The sequence below is a fragment of the Vigna unguiculata genome, chromosome 9, assembly GCF_004118075.2.
Source record: "Vigna unguiculata cultivar IT97K-499-35 chromosome 9, ASM411807v1, whole genome shotgun sequence".
Classification (NCBI taxonomy): domain Eukaryota; kingdom Viridiplantae; phylum Streptophyta; class Magnoliopsida; order Fabales; family Fabaceae; genus Vigna; species Vigna unguiculata.
The window spans coordinates 37,295,983-37,314,749 of record NC_040287.1 but is presented as its reverse complement, the minus strand read 5'-3'; the positions used below and the strand labels follow the sequence as shown (position 1 = coordinate 37,314,749).

Sequence of the window (18,767 nt, the reverse complement as noted above, 5' to 3'; positions counted from 1 at the left end):
TCACAACCTCTTTTATAGTTACACCCGTCACATTACACCCTTCTTTAAGTACCAAATCACTCAAATGCCATCAATTATATTATAACACTAATCATTCATTGCCATTATAGAGTTTCTATGCAGCTGGCATGCAAATTGATTGCACCAAGGGGATAATATATATATATATATATATATATATATATATATATATATATATATATTGTTAGGATCTAGCATGTACCAAAAGTTAGAGATGTTAAAATAGGTTGGAACTCGCGAGTCAACCCAGTTCATCACGGGTTCAAATCAGGTTGTATTGAAATTTTTTTACAAATTTCAATACGAGTTGATTTTTGACCTGATTCACCTAGAACCTGGCTCACCCGAGTTAAATCCGTGGTGAGCCAGATTGGCTAACCAACTCGCAAATAAAGGGTCACACAAGTATGTTTTGTTAAATTGAACTTTGTATTTGGGTCATGTTAGGTTTTTGTTTTAGCCAACACATAGATAATTTGTATTTTTGTGATTTTGGTTTGTATTTGGATTGTATTAAAGTTTATTTAGATTTTAATTAGAATTATAATCTAGTTTTGACTCAAAAAAAATAAAAAAAAATTGTATTTTTTTTAATTAAGTGAGCTCATGAACTAATCCGTTTAACCCACCAACCTGCGGTGGACCAGTCAGGTTGAAATTCTTTTGGTTCGCTAATAAGTGAGTCAGGTTGGTTCACTAAGTGATCAACCTGTGGTGGATCGAGCCGGATCGGAGCAGATTACCCGTTTTGACAACTCTACCAAAAACCTTAATCATTAGTTAAAACGTAACTCTTTTTACTTAAAATTGTAATAGTCCAAATGTCACCATTGAATTATGACTCGATCCACTTAGTTTCTGTCAAAGAATAATTAATATCCTGCAAAATATATATATATATATATATATATATATATATATATATATTGTATGTATATGTCAGTAAACTTGTCATGGCTTCGATACAGTGAACCAAGATTTAGAATATATAAAACAGTAGTTGAAACTGCGTTTGTGTCCTAGTTCTCAACACTCTACAGTAATATGTCTTATTTCGTCGAGACCTTGTAAGAACAAGTATTTTACCAATTCTTTTAATTTGTATGATTAAATTAATTACCTATACACTAATTAAACAATATAATTCATCTTCTTGTTTCCCGTATATTTCATAATCACATGTTACTTACGAGTTCGGTATAATTCATTTTTTAAAATAAAATCGTAGTAAGATTTTGGAATTTTAAAATAAGTACGTAATATCTTAAATATAATAATTAACTCTAACATTTTGTTTTGACATTAACACTTAGATGTATTTTGTATGCGTCCTAATAATTTTATTTGATTGTATAATATTGTGATTTCTTGCTCCACTTAAGCTTCTTGGAGACGCACTTTTCACAAAGCTATAAGTTAATTGGTGTGATTTTCTTCTACCTAATTGAAAAAAAGATAACGCACTGAGTTTATTAATTAATTTACCTACTTTTTTTTATGTATGTTGTTAACTAGTTCTAGGCTAAAATATGCATGATTAAAAAGAGAGATATATGCAGCGATAAACAATTAAAAGAGGTAGAAAAATGTTAACCAGAATGATAATTTAGAAACAAAAAATGAAAATTTAAAACAGATTTATTGTTATCAATCAAATTAATTATTTTTGACAATAGCTGATTAAATATTTTATATTTTTCAAAAAAAAATATTTTCGTGGAAAACAGTAGTAGAAAAAAAAATCTTATACTACAAAATCCACTTGGTTGGTTAAACCTCCGTCCCGTTAGACAGTACCTTCCTTGAACGCACACTCAAATTAACTAATGTGTTGCAATTCTCCGTAATATAATTTATAATATTAAATCTAGATCGAATCAAACTTTTGAAAAAGATACTTTGGTACAACCATTTTTAATGTAATTTATGTGCAGAAACCGCGTTTTGTTGCTGTACCAATTAATAATTAAATTAAAATTTCAATATATTTTTTTCCCTCTTCCTGCATGAATTGTGTAACCCGTATCACGTGGATTATTTTTATTTTGGTCAATATTTGGTACTTAAAAAAAAAAATGCATGTTAGCTTAATAATGTGTTGTTCAGTTCCAAAATGCATTATGCATAATTAACTACTGTTGTGCCAAAGATAAATTGTAACGAAAATTAACTTATTTAAGAGTGATAAAATTATAATTTAATTAGTATTGTAAAAAACAAAAGAGGAATGAAGATAAAAACAAATTACAAACTAACATTTCAAAACAACGTTATAACTTATTTAAGTATTATTTATAAGTTCGAACAAGGTTTTTAACTGATAAAAAAATAAAAAATATATTGAGGTCGAATATATAAAATAGAGGTGTATATAGTATTTTTGATACTATATCCAAACTAGAATGGGCCAATACGAACATATACTATTTTTTAAATTGAACTAAACAAGATAAATCAAACCATTTACTCAAAATTAAGAAAACAACTTATTTTCGTAACATGACTAATAATATTGGTTTATACTCTAAACTACATAAATATTTAATTTACATTTATAATAAACTCTTTTACTAAATAAACCATGTTTCTAACAAAGTTACTCTTGAATAGAAAAGCATATAGTATTGAGAAAAATAAGTGTGAAGATTAAAAAAGATGATGCATTGAAATGATTGAAGAAAACAATATTTGGTTAATTATGGAACTATATTGACGGTAACCATCATTATTATTATTATTATTATTATGAGTTGGACTGCATAGGTCAAGCGATTAAATATAATAATTATTGAGACAAGTTTTGGTGACTTTATCCACTTACCCAAGTTATCAAGTAGGTTAAATCATGTTATGCCACTAATTCACTATTTTATAATTTGAAAAAAAAATAATGATATTAAGTTTTTTAGACTCAAGATTTTTCATTTCTGATTTTTTTTTTAATTTTGATTTTTTTATAATATATGTTGTTTATCATTAATAGTATTTTATAAGTAAAAAAAATCAAATAAAATTTAAGATATATTATTATTTCCAAATAAGTTCATGGTAGATATAATTATGAACTTTGATATTTGAATTAAACTCATATCTCAAAACTATTAATAATTTGTTATTACATGAAAATTTATTAAAAATAAATAAATATAAAATATGAGAATTACACCAAATTCACAATAAAAATTACACTCCATAAAATATAGATAAATTATATATTATGAAAAAAATTATAAATATATTGAAGTAAAATATTAAATTACTTATATTACTTTTTATGGATTAAAAATAATTTAGCTAACTCATCGACTTATATTTTAGACTATTTAATTAATTTTGTCCAATTGATTTAGTTTTGAAAATAATTGATAAGAATTTGTTTCTTTCTTTTGTCATATTCATGAATCAATCCTAATTTTAGGGGGAAATTATGTAATATTTAAATATTCTTTACAACATATATTTGATGAAACTTTAAATATTTAATGATTTTTAAGTTCATGATTTGTTCAACCGAAAATTCAATATTTTTACCAGCTAAGTTTGGTAAAATTAACTTTGCCATAATCTTTTTTAATTACTAAAATATGGGCCCCTGTGTTGTACAGTCTGAAAGTACATGAAAAAGGAAATAAAAATAAGAACTAAGAAAGTAAAACAATGAACAAAACATAAAAAGAAAATAGGTATGTACTAACATAAAAAAACCTACCAATCTTTCCTGACAATCTTATTTAACAAAATTTATTATTGCTTTTTATAAGTACTCCAACCTAACTCTGTTTGTATCATAAAACTCAAAATTAAATTTACAAAATTCACTTTTACACAATTATTTTAAATTCGTTTATTTTCGTGTCTATTAGTTTTATTTCAACCTTTCTAATTTTTGGTCAAATACAGAGCAATGAAACACATGTAATACATATAGATAAATTATTACTGGTATAAGTTGTGTAAAATAGTGTATTTAATAAGTTATATGAATTCCTTGAAAAAATAAATCATTTTTTAAAACACATAATATATATTTGGTATATGACAACGATTTATATTTTTATAAATAAAAAACTTATTTTAATTTAAAGGATACACGAATGTTAAATTTAAATTGAATAATTCTGTTACTGGACTAACAAAAAAGGTATACCCAATTTAAAATTATGAATAACAAATATTAAAGTTGTGATTTATATGGACCATAGATTGAAGTTGTCTATTACAGTAATACTAATTAATACTTATATGTTGCGTGTACTGTGTAACATACCAAATGACGAAATTAAAAACAGAAACGTCACTGACGTATTTTTAAAATATATTATGTTATTATTATGTAAAATATATTTCGTGAATCTAAGTCTTATATAAATAAAAATGAGAAAGTTAAATATTATATAAAATATAAAAATTTATTATTTTAAGGTTCTATTAGGTAAAAATAAGAAAATAAAATATTATATAAAAATATACAAATTTATTATTTTAAGGTTCTAAGTAAAGAGTAATGTCAATATTTTATATGGTTGAGTTCAAGTGTTATTGATGTTTGTCGTTTTCACAAAACCTTATTTGTAAGACCTAAATTCATGTAATAGATTATTCGGTGGTTTATAGTTTTTAATAAAGTTTAAACAATAGTAGAAACAGAACATATGTTTTCAGTAATTCTTCATAATACTAAAAAGTGAAAAAAAAAAAAAAGTGAAATAAATTGAAGCAATAAGAGGCATAAATGTGTTGGCCTCTCCATAATTAATTTTTGAACCAACCAAATAACAAATATAGAATTGAGGTTAGCGTTAGCATTTAAGTAACTCAGCTACTTCCATCATTTCGCCAACCACACTAACAACATTTCCATCAGTTACTATCTCTACTATTGCTCCTATTAAGGTATCATTCATCATTAAATTGTTTCTAAAATTTAATAATAACATACTTCATTGAATTACGATTTTGAGTTAAAAATAACGTCACTTCTCTTACAATGATTTATAACTCTAAATCTAGAAGAAAGTTAACTAGTGTCTTAAGAGCACTGATAATTAATTTGTATTAGTTTCTTCATTCTTATATTGAAAGTTGAAATAATTAATAATTAAATATGTTAATTAAAATCGTATAAATACATATAACAAATTTTATAAAGATAAAAATACTCTTTTAAATTCTTAATTCTTAGATAAAAATGTACTGATGTAGAAGAATGACTTTGAAATTTTTAAGATCTCTACTAAAAAGAAAAAAAAATCTCTAGGGGCACTTCAAAAGTCTCTGAGAGTGAAAGTTTCAAATGTGAAAACCCAAAATCTTTGAAAGGTATGCTTTTAAGTTTTGAAAGAAAAAAAAAATCTTAAGTGATGCAATTATTACATTTTTTTGTGAAATTTTTTTGTCTTTCTACTACTCCTTTAAATTAATTTTCTTTTTTTGTTGGAAAAGATTATCGAGAAGTCAAAAAAAGGACATTCGATGAAGTCTCAAATTGATATTTTAGTTGTTTTTTTTTATAAATTTTTTAGACGTTTGACACTATTTTTTTTGCTGGTTGTTCAATTAATTTAAACTTCCTTATGTTTAATTATATTTAATTTTTAACAACATTAAAACATAGTTATTTTATCATTTAATTATTTTTTAACTTGTATTGGTGAATATTAAATAAAATATAAAACACACATGTACAATAATTATGGACATTTTTGTCTTTTAAACAAAATAAAATCACATTAATGGTAATTATGTCATATTTAATTTAATATTACATTTACCTTTGTATTTTTTTTTATCGAATTCAATGTATATTAATTACCTTAACCGATGAGTACATGTCAGTACAATCCTTAGATATAAATTTCTACAATCATCTCTTTCTCTTACCCTTACTAATATTGAAGATAAGAATAATATCAAATATGATATTTTAGTAAGAAATAATGTTAACTTGAATAGTGTAGAATGTTAAAAAATTTCACAACGATTAATAAAAAAGAGGTGTAAAAACAAAGAACTCTCATTCAAACAAAGCAATTGTGAACGTAAAAACTTCGATAGTTGCAAAAGTTGAAACCTAATACACAATATAAGATTTTTTTCGGTTAATTACCAAAAAAACAGGTATATTTTGACACAAGTTGTAATACACAGGACGTAGAATCATAACACAAAAATGTCGTGAGTTCATCCTATGTCATGTATTTTTGTTTTTCAACTTTAATGTCGTGAAACCATTGTGTTCGCAATACCATCGTTTGAAATGTCACAAAGACACATAGGACCGAGTAATATACTATATATATATATATATATATATATATATATATATATATTAAATGAAACATGCGAACTTTGATATAAACTTGGACATTTTTCATCTGACGTAAAATTTTGATGATTTTGCAATTAATCATACATATTTTCTATACTTAAATATTTTTATTTTGATTAATCTCCATTTTTTTATTATACACGTCTCACGTACCAAAAATATAAAATTCAGCATGTTCGCAGCATATTTTTCTGTAAACATTTTTGGGCAATGTTTTCATGTTCCACTTGTTTTATTATATTTTCAATTGAATGACATTTTCAATCAATTCTATCATTTTTGTTGCTGTTGGATATTGTTGCTCGAGTCGTCATGTCTTTGTTACGTGAACCTGCGATTCATTATTTATGGAATAAACAAAAACAAGTTTCCATCCATAGAATTGAATTTTCCATTTCTCCTTTTCACTCACCACAACACAACACATGTGGTCACAGTCACCATGTCTTACGTAAAATATCAACATCATTAGTTTAATAAAAATTTAATTAGATAGATGGTACTTATTTTCATTCATACTTATTTTTAAGATAGTGTCAATTAAGCCATAATTTTTGAAAAATGTTTTAATTAGGTCAATCTGAAAAAAAAAATTATTAACATCATTAATTTTATTCATTTATGACTTTTATCATTAAATTTTAATATAAATATCAATACTTAATTTTGTAAATCATTGTAAATATCAATATCGCAAGCAGGGTTAATATTTTTTTTCTAAAATAAATCTAATTAAAAATCTTAAGATTCAATTAACATTTAAAAAAAAAAAACGGATACTAAGCTACACATCCAAACAAAATTGTAAAATTGGATACTATCCTACTAAGCATTTAATAAATAATAGGCATCAATAACGTTAATTGACTTCCATAATAAAATAAAATAACTTAGACAACAAACCTTGCTATTTTTTTTCTTTGAGAAAGAAATATTTTGGTAAAATAAATTTATTAAGAAAATCCTGAACACGAAAAACATAAAGATAAAGCATGTGATTGTATAATAAATAACGCAATGAAGATAATAAAAAGTAGTATTTACAAATTATTATATAAATAGTATACTTTTCTTTTTCTTTATAAAATTCCCCAACCACATTTTCCCATGTTTTCAAAACCCTTAATAGTCAACTACTTTTTGCTGGTTCTGTGATGTGATCCATTTCAAACCCTTGCACGATGTCTTCACCTACCCCGAAACACAACTACTCAACCGCATTTCTCTTTTATGATGTTGCATAAAATTATTTTTTTACTATATATTTAAAGTTTTTAATAGTGAAATAATGTGACCTTAGTTATATTTATTTTCTCATTCTTTTAGCTATGCCTACTCTTGATTTGATATACTAACATAATTTTTTAACATTTGATTATTGTAATTAAATTTGTCTAAACGTTAATATAATGGTATACACATAATAACCCACTTTATTTGAAGTCTATTGCAAATAAAAAAAAAGACTTTAACCTCTGCTAATTTGAACCTTGACAAAAATGTAATTAATTTAATATTTTTGTGTACCTTTTTCTCAAATAGTATTGAATCAACATTCATATTTTAGAGTTAAATCAATCAATTAAAATAAGATAATAAAATCATTAACGGACAACACAATGAGAATCAAAAGCGCAATTAAGATAATAAATAATTTATTTCAATCCCAACATAAGGCTTTGAAAGAGACATTGAATATTTGATTAGATGAAACAAATATGAGAATCACTAATGAGAAATACTTTATCAACAAAAAAAAAAAGTTAACTAGGTTTTGGAAAAATTGAAAAAGTTAATAGATCGTGAACAAACATGTCTTACATCAATATTATATGAATGAATCATTAGATTTTGGTGGGCCTGAGTTGCCACGTGTTCACATCGCGTCGACTTTAAAATAAAAGATCAGATCAGATTCTCCAACGAGCGGCTAGGTAGAATCCGCCACGCCCACCTCGTGTTCCCCTTTTTCTTTATTTTCTGAAATTTCTTAAACCACCGAGTAAAAAAGAAAATGTTTAATTTTAGGATATTATTGTAAAATTAAATAAAAATTCTATTATTGACAATTACCGATTCAATAATAGCGTGAAGAGTGTATGTATCAATATTCAGTATATACTATATAATAAAGAAAAACATGAATATTCAATTGCTATTTATTTCTAGAGAAAAAGAAAAGCAAAATAGAAAAGCTTCTTGTAAACGACGAAGGTGTTATAAATATCAGAACACCGACGAGGGTGTGTTTTTCTCCGAAGCTTTGTTGGCGGCAAAGCAAATCTGTATTGCGATGGCGCCTACGAAGCTCTTCTTCTTAGCGTTTTCAGTAGCCCTAATTTTCGCCACCGTCGGGGCCGAGGCTGATGTTTCCATTGAAGGAAGCGTAGCAGAGCCTGATACCTCTGCCTTCAAGATCCAATTAGATCAACTCAATTCTAAGATCCGAATTCTAGGTCTGTTTTCGTCTTCTATTCAAAATGAAAACCTAACTCTGTTTTTAATCTCGATTTTTTCATTTCCAGATTTCGGTGTTAGTAGTTGCATTCTTCGGTTACCAGCAAGTCCGCGTTTACGATTTTTTTGTTTTTCTGCAATTGAAATTAGGACCGTGCTATGATTGTGAATCGTAGTGTTGTCGTGCTCACAGTTTTAAATTAGGTGCACTCGCTGTGTTTAAATAGCAATTTCTGGTGTTTGTTTATGTTGTTGGCGAGAGGGTGCTGTTGATTGATCTTTATACAAGTAACTTTTTTGCGCACTTGCTAATGATTTACGTTTGGAATGACTTCTTTTTATGGTTTCGTTTCATGTCATTTGAGTTTCAAGGAGTTACAATTCCCTCACCTTTTTCATCTGGATATATGCTGATTTCTTTCGGTTTCTTTTTATGACTAATACGTGTCGTGTTTAATTTTGTTTTGAAGAATCTGAAATCAGAGAAAAGTCGGAAGAAGTGAAGAGGAGGGACGAAATTGTGGCCGGGAAAGAAAAAATTATTCAAGATAAATCGGTCACCATACAGTCTCTCCAGAATGATATTGCTTCTCTCCAGGTGTGGGACTAGACCTGAATTACAATTTTTCTTCATTACACACATATATATATATATATATATATATATATATATATATATTAATATTGATGTGGTATTGTTACATCATGTAATAATGGTAATTTGAGTATGGGTGGTAAATGTAAGCATCCCATTCTCATACTTTATTGTTGGTAGTATTTTTCTTTTGTTAATAAATTGTACATCAGAAAACTTTCAAAAATATTTTTCCTCTTAGAAAAAAGGGTCATTGGATGCTGAAGAGCAAGTCGGAAAGGCTCATGCACGTGCTGTTGAACTACAGAATCAGGTTACGTATAAATCAGCTAGTAGATGTGTCTTGTATGATTATTATTCTAAGTGCAGACTCTGAAATTCTTTATGCAGGTGGACAAGCTTAAAGGGGAACTAGAAACACAAAACAGGGAGAAAGGGAACTGGGAAACTCGAGTGCTTGGGTTAGAGAAAAAAGTTCATGACTTGAACTCAAAATTAGAAGATGTAAGTTTTACGTTTACCTACAATTCTGTTTTAACTAATGGCTTTAAGTGCATCTCATTATTTTTTTGTCCTTCAAACTAGTTCTTAATCACTATTTACTGTTGATTTTTGTGTAAATACTTTAGTATTTTAATTACACTTTCGCTGAGTTATATTTCCTTTTCATTGCCCTTCTTATCAATGTGTCTTGTAATAAAATTGATCTGTTGTAGGAGTACCTTATGCACCTTGTCATGTTCAATTCTCACATTGAGAAGGGCATGCTAATCTCCATTTGATACATATCTACCTTTTGGTTTTCACATGCCAGTCTCCTTTTTCCTCCTTCGTTTGTATTGTAATTATAACTATATTCTTCTAGCTTTGAACAACATGCTATCTTACTCTGCCGTTTTTTTTTTCATGTATAGTCCTGCCTATCTCTGCTTTTCGCTTTCCACTATGACTTAATACATGCTGCATTTTCTGATTCCTCGAATTTGGAAATTTTCATAGAGTTTGCTTTGAGATGTTCATGGTGTAGAAGTTTTTATGCTGTTATTGACAAGCAAGCGTGAATTAGGATATTCCCTTGATTGGAGGCTTCTGTAGGTTTTAGAAACTGAAGTTGTCAGAGCTCAGCAGGCAGCATCACCTTACTATTCATTTTTTTTTGGTGCATGCTTGGCTTGACGTGCATCCATCCTCTGATGTATTGTGTATCACTGCAGCATCATCATTAGGTGCTAGTTTTTTGTTAGTTGGTATGATAATAATATCTACTGCTGTTGGCTTTAGATTGATCCTACTCTCATTTTAGATCTAAGAGAATTACTATTGAGCTCTATTACTTCCAAAAAATAAATTAAAAAACATTATGCCATTATTTTTCACTAGTTACCTGCAGTACTGTAATCGATTTTCAAGTTATTGAAATATATTCTAAGGATGATGCGGTGAACTGAGTAAGTACATTTTTCACAGCTTCAAAAGATAAACCAGGAGCAGAGGACACAGATTCAGAAAACTGAACGTGCTCTTAAAGTTACTGAGGTATGTCAGTGCATAGATTTTCTTGTCTATGTTGTGCAGGCAGGATGCTTGATGATATTTTTGACTGAAGTCTTTTGATTTTCACCTAATATTCTTGTTTAGGAAGAGATGGTGAAGGCTAAGTTTGAGGCAGCTGTCATACAAGCAGAGTTGAGTGCGGTAATAATTCCCCATTTCAGTGACTACCTACACCATTATATCATTCTTGCCTGTCTGTAAAGTTTGATAGCCATTTTAATTATTGGTGTTGTGCCTTCTATCTGAAACTGAAGAATTTCTTTGAAGTTCTTTGTCATTTTATTTATAGTCTTGCACAATTGCGAATAGTTCATTTTGTTGGCTAAGGTTTTAAGGTTGTTATTGAAAAATGTCAACATATTATTAACAATAATGCAGGAAAATAAATGAATTAATTGGATGTCATTGCTTAGCTTTTAGGCTCAGTCTTTGTGTGATACTGCTATTGCTTACTGATTGGATTGTGGATAAAATCGTGAGAAAATAGCTGAAGTAGCATAGCAGTTTTGAAAAGATAAATTGTGTATGTATAAAAAGTCAAGGTGTATGCTAATAAAAATAATTGCATAAAAAGTAAAAATTAACTTAAAGTTCAATTGAGTGGAGGCTTGTTGGAGATGACAGGACAATGCAGGCTGCATGATGCAACCATAATGGCAGAAGGAGTTGCGATTATGGATCCACGAAATTCGACTAAGCAATGGTGCTTTTTGTGCTGCCATAGCAGCCATTTAAGTACACTGCTTTGTGATCAACATGGTGGCTCTTAGCCTCGGACTGGGGACTGGGGTTCTTAAAAAGTTATATTTTACTAAAAACAATGGAGGTCAAATAAAAGTAAACTGTTCATGTTACTAAATAAAATATTATTTGAAAATACTTGTGCATATAAATACTCGTTTCTGATGTATGGTTTCCAATTAAATTCAGTGCTTAATGAGCAGAATCCATAAGCTCGTAATAACTTAAACTTCATAAATTAGTAAAGGTAAAATCTCATTGTTCATCCTTGATTTGATCCTTTGAGTGCGGTTACCATTTTGTGCTACATTTACAAGCAGCACTTAGACATTCCTATTTTCTTTGACAAACACACCAAACACCAGCAAGGGACAATAGAAAGCTCTAACCATTGTCGAACCCTGTAACTCAAACTAGCATGTGACTCAACATAGAAAACACAGCCTTAGTACCTTTAAGTCGGACACATGGATAACCAGGATGAGACGGAACTTATGTTGTGGATTTTTGATGTAGCTCTAAACAAATGCCAAACTATCATTAGCCTTGCTTAGATCCAGTTTAATATCCATAACCTGGAATTCCTAGCCTAAGTACCCTTCAAAATATGAAAAATATAAAATCTTTTGTCCAAAATATCTTATTATTTTGAAATGCTTTGTGTAATGATTTCACCATATTCCCTTCAAAGATGAAAACTTAAAATCTTGAGTTCAAAACGAATTTCCACAATCTTAATATTTTGAAATGGATTGTGTAATGTAATGATTTCACCATATTTTTGTTGTCATATCTAATATTTTATATTTAATTGTTAAATTGTAGCATTTAGCTTTTTCCATTTTTTGTTTTTGTGTGCAGCAGCTGGCTATTGCTACAAATAATGATAGATTAGAAAACCATTTCATTCTGTCGAAATTTTTTATTATATTAATAATTACAGTTACGTACATATTGACTCATACTGGTGTTATAATCAGACACGCGGTGCTTGGCTTCCACCTTGGCTTGCTGTACACTATCTTCATAGTAAGGTGAGTCTATGTTGTATCTCCTCTTATTTGTTAGAAGAGCCTTCCTCACCAGTTCTGAGAATTTTATTTTTCTACCAGTCTTGTGTTGAGACTCAATGGAACAAACACGGGAAACCTGTTTGGGAAAAGGTTGCTCAAAAGGTAATGTTCTTGGTTATTTTGGCTATTAATCTTCTGTTTCTGTTATTTGTTTTGACATGTTAATCTATTACAAATACACTTTATTTTGTTTCTTTATCACTGCAAGCGAGTCATATTGGTTTCTTTATTTCAATGTCTTTCCTATTTACTCTAGGCCCTAGATAAAAAGGCACAAGCTGGAAAGTGGGCTGAACCTCATGTGGAAATCATTAAAACTGTAAGACCTCCATTTACTTCTCCGTTTTTTGCTATAATTTGCTGGGCTTGTTTCTATTTATGTGGTAGTGTAACGAACAGCCAAAAAGCATACTTCTAACCAGTGGTATACTGCAATTATAGTTCATATGGAATTTTTTTAGGATTGTCTCTTTTTAACCCTAATCCTGATAATATGGTAATTGGTATCCATTTTTGAGCTTCCTCGTTTGTAAATATCTTTTTTATTTTCTTAAATACCCAGCCAAACTAAATTGTCTTCTTTTTCAATTGAAGAAATGGGTCCCTGCTGTAAAAGAACAGTGGTATGTGGTGAAAACAAGTGCTGAACCGCATGTGCAATTATTGACTACAAAAACTGTTGAAGGTTATGAGGCTACCAGGAAGACAATTTCTCCCCATTTAAGCAAGGCAAAAGAATTTGTTCATCCTTATTATCAGGTACAAACCTCTTCAATTCATCCTTTTGTTTTGTTTGTTTTGTTTGCAGATGTGTTTCTTAAGACTACCGGTTGACAGGAAGCTAGAAAGTTCAGCAAGCCATACATTGATCAGATTGCTGTTGTAGCTAAACCTCATGTTGATAAAGTACAAGTGGTTTTGAAGCCCTACACAAATAAAGTTGTTCATGTTTATGGGAAGTTTTTGGAATCAGCCACTACATATCATAGCCAGGTTTCAGACTTCATCTTTTTTTAGAATATTGAAAAAATTGTGCAATCCTTATTGTATTTATCATTATTTATTGCTGGTATAAACACCTTTATTGTTTTCTTACATGTTTTCCTTTTGCACTGTATTTAAAAAAAAATGAAAAAAGTAAACTTTGGTTGGGCAGTCTGTCTTTTGAAATATGTAGTTGTCCGTTCCTTCAATCAATTTTATTTGTTAAAGAAAGGAAGTATATGCAATCACGTATTGCTTGTTATTATTTATTGTTGATATCGGCACTATTATTGTTTTTTACTTGTATTCCTGTTGCACTCTGTCTAATTATGAGAAAATTGCCAATATAAACTTTGGTTGGCAGTCTGTCTTTTGAAATTTAATGTTGGCCATTCCCACAATCAGTTATCAATCTTTGTTGTTTTTTTTTAAAGGAAGAAATATAGTGGAAAGCAACTTGATATATTTGCATATCAGAATTGTGGAGAAATAAAAGAGAATTTGTATTGGTCATGATGAAATTTACTAGGTGTTTGAGTCAGAGTTACAGCCCTATATGTACTATCAGGACTCATTATGATAGAACTAAAGAAAATAAAGGAGAAATTATTCTTTGACATCGTGTATTTATTCATTTAAGGGGGGCAATGTGAGTGGTATGCCCGAATGTTATCAACCAAACTGATCATTGACTCGGTCAAGGCTTTTAAGTTATTGGGTCAATTGTCAAACCATTGAATCACTATTTGAACCACATGAAGTGATGCATATAAATTTTTTTAAAATTTTTATTAAAAGTATTATGTTTGTGTTAAATAAAAATCCTACTGTACTAATAATATTTATTTTAAAATGCTTGTGTCTTGGATTGAAGTCCTATTACTGAAACTTTGAAATAAACTTCTGTCAAAATTCCCTCACTTAGCAGGATAATACACTACCCATCAAGTAAACATTTAGATTGAGTTAGTAACTGTGTGCACAGTGCTAGACACAACGTGAAAATTCAAGAATTCAGACCTGGTAGATTGTACAATGTCGACGGGTGAGCTGTTGTCAAGAGAATTCACTTTGAATGCAAACAGAAGCTTCTTATTTTATAATAAAAATTCATTAAAAATAGTGTTTTGTGTTGTTTTAAAATTCAACATTATTAGTTCAAATCATTTAATCACACTGTCATCCATAGAAAACTGTCTGGCACGTACTTCTTTGATCTGGTTCAAATAGCATTTCCAAACTATGAAACTTGGTTGGACTTGACCAGTTTCTTGTCTAACCGGTCAGATTGACTGGTCTGAGCCAATTTTATTCATACGGTTCTACTCATTTCATAGTCTTTTTACTGTTACATGCTAAAGCATTTTACTTTAGCTCGGTTATAATGTGATTTAGACATAGAAATTATGTTGCTGAAGACAGATTTGGTTATAAGTGTTTCTAAAGTTCCTTTCATTTATCATAGTGTGATTCTGACCTAAAGCTGGGATTTTAATATCTCGATGACATACTCACTGAAATTCATGTTAGTTCCAGGATCTGGAATGACTTTTTCTTTTGATTCTACTACATTATTAAAGAGTTCTGTTGACTTTTCTAATTATTGTTTAATCAATAAATGCTGAAAATTATGCCTGGTATTGATATAAGGATTAATTGCATTTTTATTTTGGTGTTGAATTTTTTTTATATGAAGGTCCAAGCCACTGTTCAAGAGACACTGAAGAAGCATGAGCTCACCAGACCTCTTGCTACTAAAGAGTTAGAATGGTTTGCGGTATGCAATGAATGATTTTCTGTCCTTATAAAAATTGACAGTGATTAGGTGAATTGACTAATATTTTGTCAATTTTGCAGGCCTCTGCTCTTTTGGCTCTACCTATTATTTTTGCGGCTAGAGTGTTTTCAGCTGTGTTCTGGTCGGTCTTTAATGTATTTTTCAAAATTTGTGCACCAGTTTACTTTTTGATCAGTATGTCCTCTTTAGACATATATTTGGAACTTAATACTAATGACTTTTATTGTCTGCAGCAATAAGAAAGTGAATAAACCTTCTCGAGGTGGAAGTCACCATGTGCGACGCAAATCTAAGCGAGGCCATCCAGACAAGCACACATCATGAAGTTAGGTCCTGCCTTATTTTTTTTCTTGGAAAGAAATTTAGGTATGCTATCCTATTCCGTTATTGATTTGATTTGGGATATCTTCAAAACTAACATTATTTTATGCAGTATTCATGATGCAAAAGTGTGCTTTGATATCTTTACCGTAAACTGCTACATATAATACTTGTGTGGCTCAATTTGCTTTTAAATTTTCATGACGAACATTAGTTACACTCGTTAATACGTTGTTACTGAGTAACATTCATGTGGGTTCGACCAAATGATGTGAGTCCTACTCCTTATTTAACAGGTCCCACATTATTTTTATCCAATATTAGAGTCCTTTGGAAAATAATGTTTGATTCTTCGCTGTGTGTATATGGAAATGTTTTTGTTGGTGAAGGTAAAGACTTGCTTTAGGTGATCTTTATAACAAAAAGGATATCAGTTTCTTGCTGTTGGGTGTTGTACAACAAAATAAGTTGACATTTCTCATATTTTATGTGATCTTATTTTCAAATGACTGCCTATTTTGATTTACTTGAAAGATTTGAGAGCTAAAGGGGAACTTATTTTGGGAGTCTAACTGAACTGAATATCCATGAAAAGCTTTGTTTGGTCTTTTATACCAAACCACCTTGTTGGTAATTGATATTTTTCTCAGGAAACCAAACATGGTCACTCATTCAGTAAATTATGAGATTAGAAAGAAGCTTCTCTAAGCTGAATACCTGATGCCCCCTGCTATCTTTATTGTATTTGATAATTCCGTCTTATTAAATCCTTAATGTTTGGAAGGTTTATCATTCCTTCCGTATCAAATGGTTTTAACATGAGAAAAACGAGTTTCCTATTTTCCGCCTCAGTGTCTGCTCCTATACATGTTGTGGTGTTCAACAACTCTGGGATATATTACAGTTGTTTTTCGAAGATGAGGGTAAAAGATTAGTGCCATAGATTGTGTAATTCGATGTAGTAATTTAGTTAATGTGCCTAGGTCATGTTAATTTATGTTATTTCATTTTGAAGGGTCAAACCGATCTGAATGACCGCCATAATTTTTTTTTTCTCATTTGGAGATACAACACTGTATATTGAGTTCCTAATTTGTGGAACTAGTATCTTGAGAAAATACTTCTTTGGACGAAGTGTTATAAAGGAGACCTGTGACCTAGTAGTAATAGCGGGATAGGGTAGGTCAAAATGGGGGAAATGTAGGGATTTCATCCAAGGATCAAATAAATCTCTGAAGGTACTTGGTGCCACATGAGTTAAGGCTCTTTTGGTAAACTGCTTTTTTTTAATATCTTAATTTATGTGAAGCAAGTGAAGAGCATCAAGAGTCTTAGACTTTAGGAGATCCATCGTGTGCTCAAAGTTATTTGAAGTTGGTAATGGATATGAAGAGATAAAATGATGTAAAAAAAAAGTGGAATTCACTTGATGACATTGTGTGAGCATCATATTGGTAGAAAACCACCTATTAAAATTGGTCCTCTGCTGCTTAGGGATGTTTGCAAGTCTTCTCAAATTCCTTCTGTTGTTTGATGATTAGACATCTGGATGGTGTATATATTTATCATATTGAGTGTCATAAATGGAAGCGTGAAACTATGATACATTTCAGCGTTTTTTATTTCAATAAGAGGTATATATAATGAGTTTTTGTTGAGTAAAGTTGTTGAAAAGTGAATTTAAAATAATTGTTTGGGATGAGACAAAACATTACTTTAATATATGAAAGAGAGTATGTATGAGAAGTTAAAAGGGAAAATAGTTGTTGAAAAATAACAAGTTAAATATTTTCAGAAAAAAAAGCCTTTTGCAAATTTTAGTTGTTACCCAAATATAAACTGAAATTAAAAACTGTTTTTTTTTCATCTCAACTGTTAAAACTTTAAAAGTCCATCTTTTCCTAAAATGCTTTCACGGTTTTTTTTTTTATCAGCAAAATGCTTTCACGGTGTATTGTGCAGTCAAGTTTTTTTTCCATCATTTTGTTTTTCATTAATCATATTGAAATATGATGCTAAAAGAAATATTGTTTCTGTTTATTGCAGATAATTTTTCCTGTTCGCATGGGCGTATGGAGGGCTATATCTTTCATGTCATGAGGGGTTTTGAATATTTGCTTCTCTTTTTCTGGGTGAGGTAACTTTAGGATGTTTCACTGTAGAGTTGGGCACACACTATGTTTAGGTGTTTATGTATTGTCTTGTCACTGTGTTATATTTGTTATTATACTTGGCACTCCCATTTGCTGTCGGTTTTATTTTCTTAAATTCTTGACAGTAGAAGTGTTTCCACTTGATGTATGTTTATTAGAATCAGAAATTTTCTTTCTATCGCGGTTTTCTGCGGAACGTTAAATTTATTTTTAAAAGAAACTAATTCATGAGTTATTCTTCATTGGAACTTACTGACTTCAACCCTCTTTTTTCGGTGTAAGTTTCTTGACTTGTCGTTTGAAAATGACTAAAAAGTAGTTGAAATATCATATTTATGTACTCCCGTAGCGAGAACCAATTGACTTGTTAAGTGAGGAATTTCCTGTTTAAGTTAAAAGTGCTTTTGAGAGTTTCTCTATAGAAACTTTATTGTTTATTCTTGTGGAGAATCTCTCAAGGGCTCTTAAAAGCGTGTGATTTAATTCGATTTGGTTTAGGAGAAAAGTATCATTATAGTTCAATTCATGAATTATGGTTCAGTTCACGAATTATGGATCAAATGGACACAGATTTCTTTATTTTTTTACCAATGGTAGAAATACCCAGTAGTTGTTAATTAGATTGTAAATCATGCTTTACATTTTGCATAGGTATTTCAGTAGCTACGGGATCATTTACCCTAGTTGGAAATCTATTGCATTACAATGTTTGTTTTGAAGGTTAAGTATTATGAGAAGTAGG

The 18,767-nt window shown here is 29.5% G+C and overlaps 1 protein-coding gene across 3 annotated transcripts; it reads left to right on the top strand.

The window, feature by feature from the left end:
• Positions 1–8,506: 8,506 nt before the first annotated feature.
• On the top strand, positions 8,507–18,273 carry LOC114162833. 3 transcript variants are annotated; one of them, XM_028046813.1, is made up of 15 exons: positions 8,507–8,805; positions 9,277–9,404; positions 9,643–9,714; positions 9,792–9,905; positions 10,869–10,937; positions 11,040–11,096; positions 12,677–12,730; positions 12,809–12,871; positions 13,026–13,088; positions 13,364–13,528; positions 13,607–13,762; positions 15,450–15,530; positions 15,611–15,672; positions 15,785–15,917; positions 17,919–18,273. In XM_028046813.1, exons 1-14 carry the CDS (start codon positions 8,643–8,645, stop codon positions 15,873–15,875), a joined length of 1,338 nt encoding a protein of 445 aa, XP_027902614.1. In that variant the 5' UTR covers positions 8,507–8,642; the 3' UTR covers positions 15,876–15,917; positions 17,919–18,273. The 3 variants fall into 3 exon arrangements, 2 of the variants coding, with proteins under 2 accessions (XP_027902614.1, XP_027902613.1); XR_003599305.1 differs by having other exon boundaries at positions 12,677–12,871; positions 15,611–15,685; XM_028046812.1 differs by having other exon boundaries at positions 12,677–12,871.
• The last annotated feature ends 494 nt before the right edge of the window (positions 18,274–18,767 follow it).

Bases quoted from the DNA above. Each gene is read 5' to 3' on its own strand.
- LOC114162833 (XM_028046812.1), top strand. From the start codon at position 8,643: ATGGCGCCTACGAAGCTCTTCTTCTTAGCGTTTTCAGTAGCCCTAATT. The intron at 9,715-9,791 runs GTTACGTATAAA...TTCTTTATGCAG, and splicing joins CTGTTGAACTACAGAATCAG to GTGGACAAGCTTAAAGGGGA. The intron at 9,906-10,868 runs GTAAGTTTTACG...CATTTTTCACAG, and splicing joins TGAACTCAAAATTAGAAGAT to CTTCAAAAGATAAACCAGGA.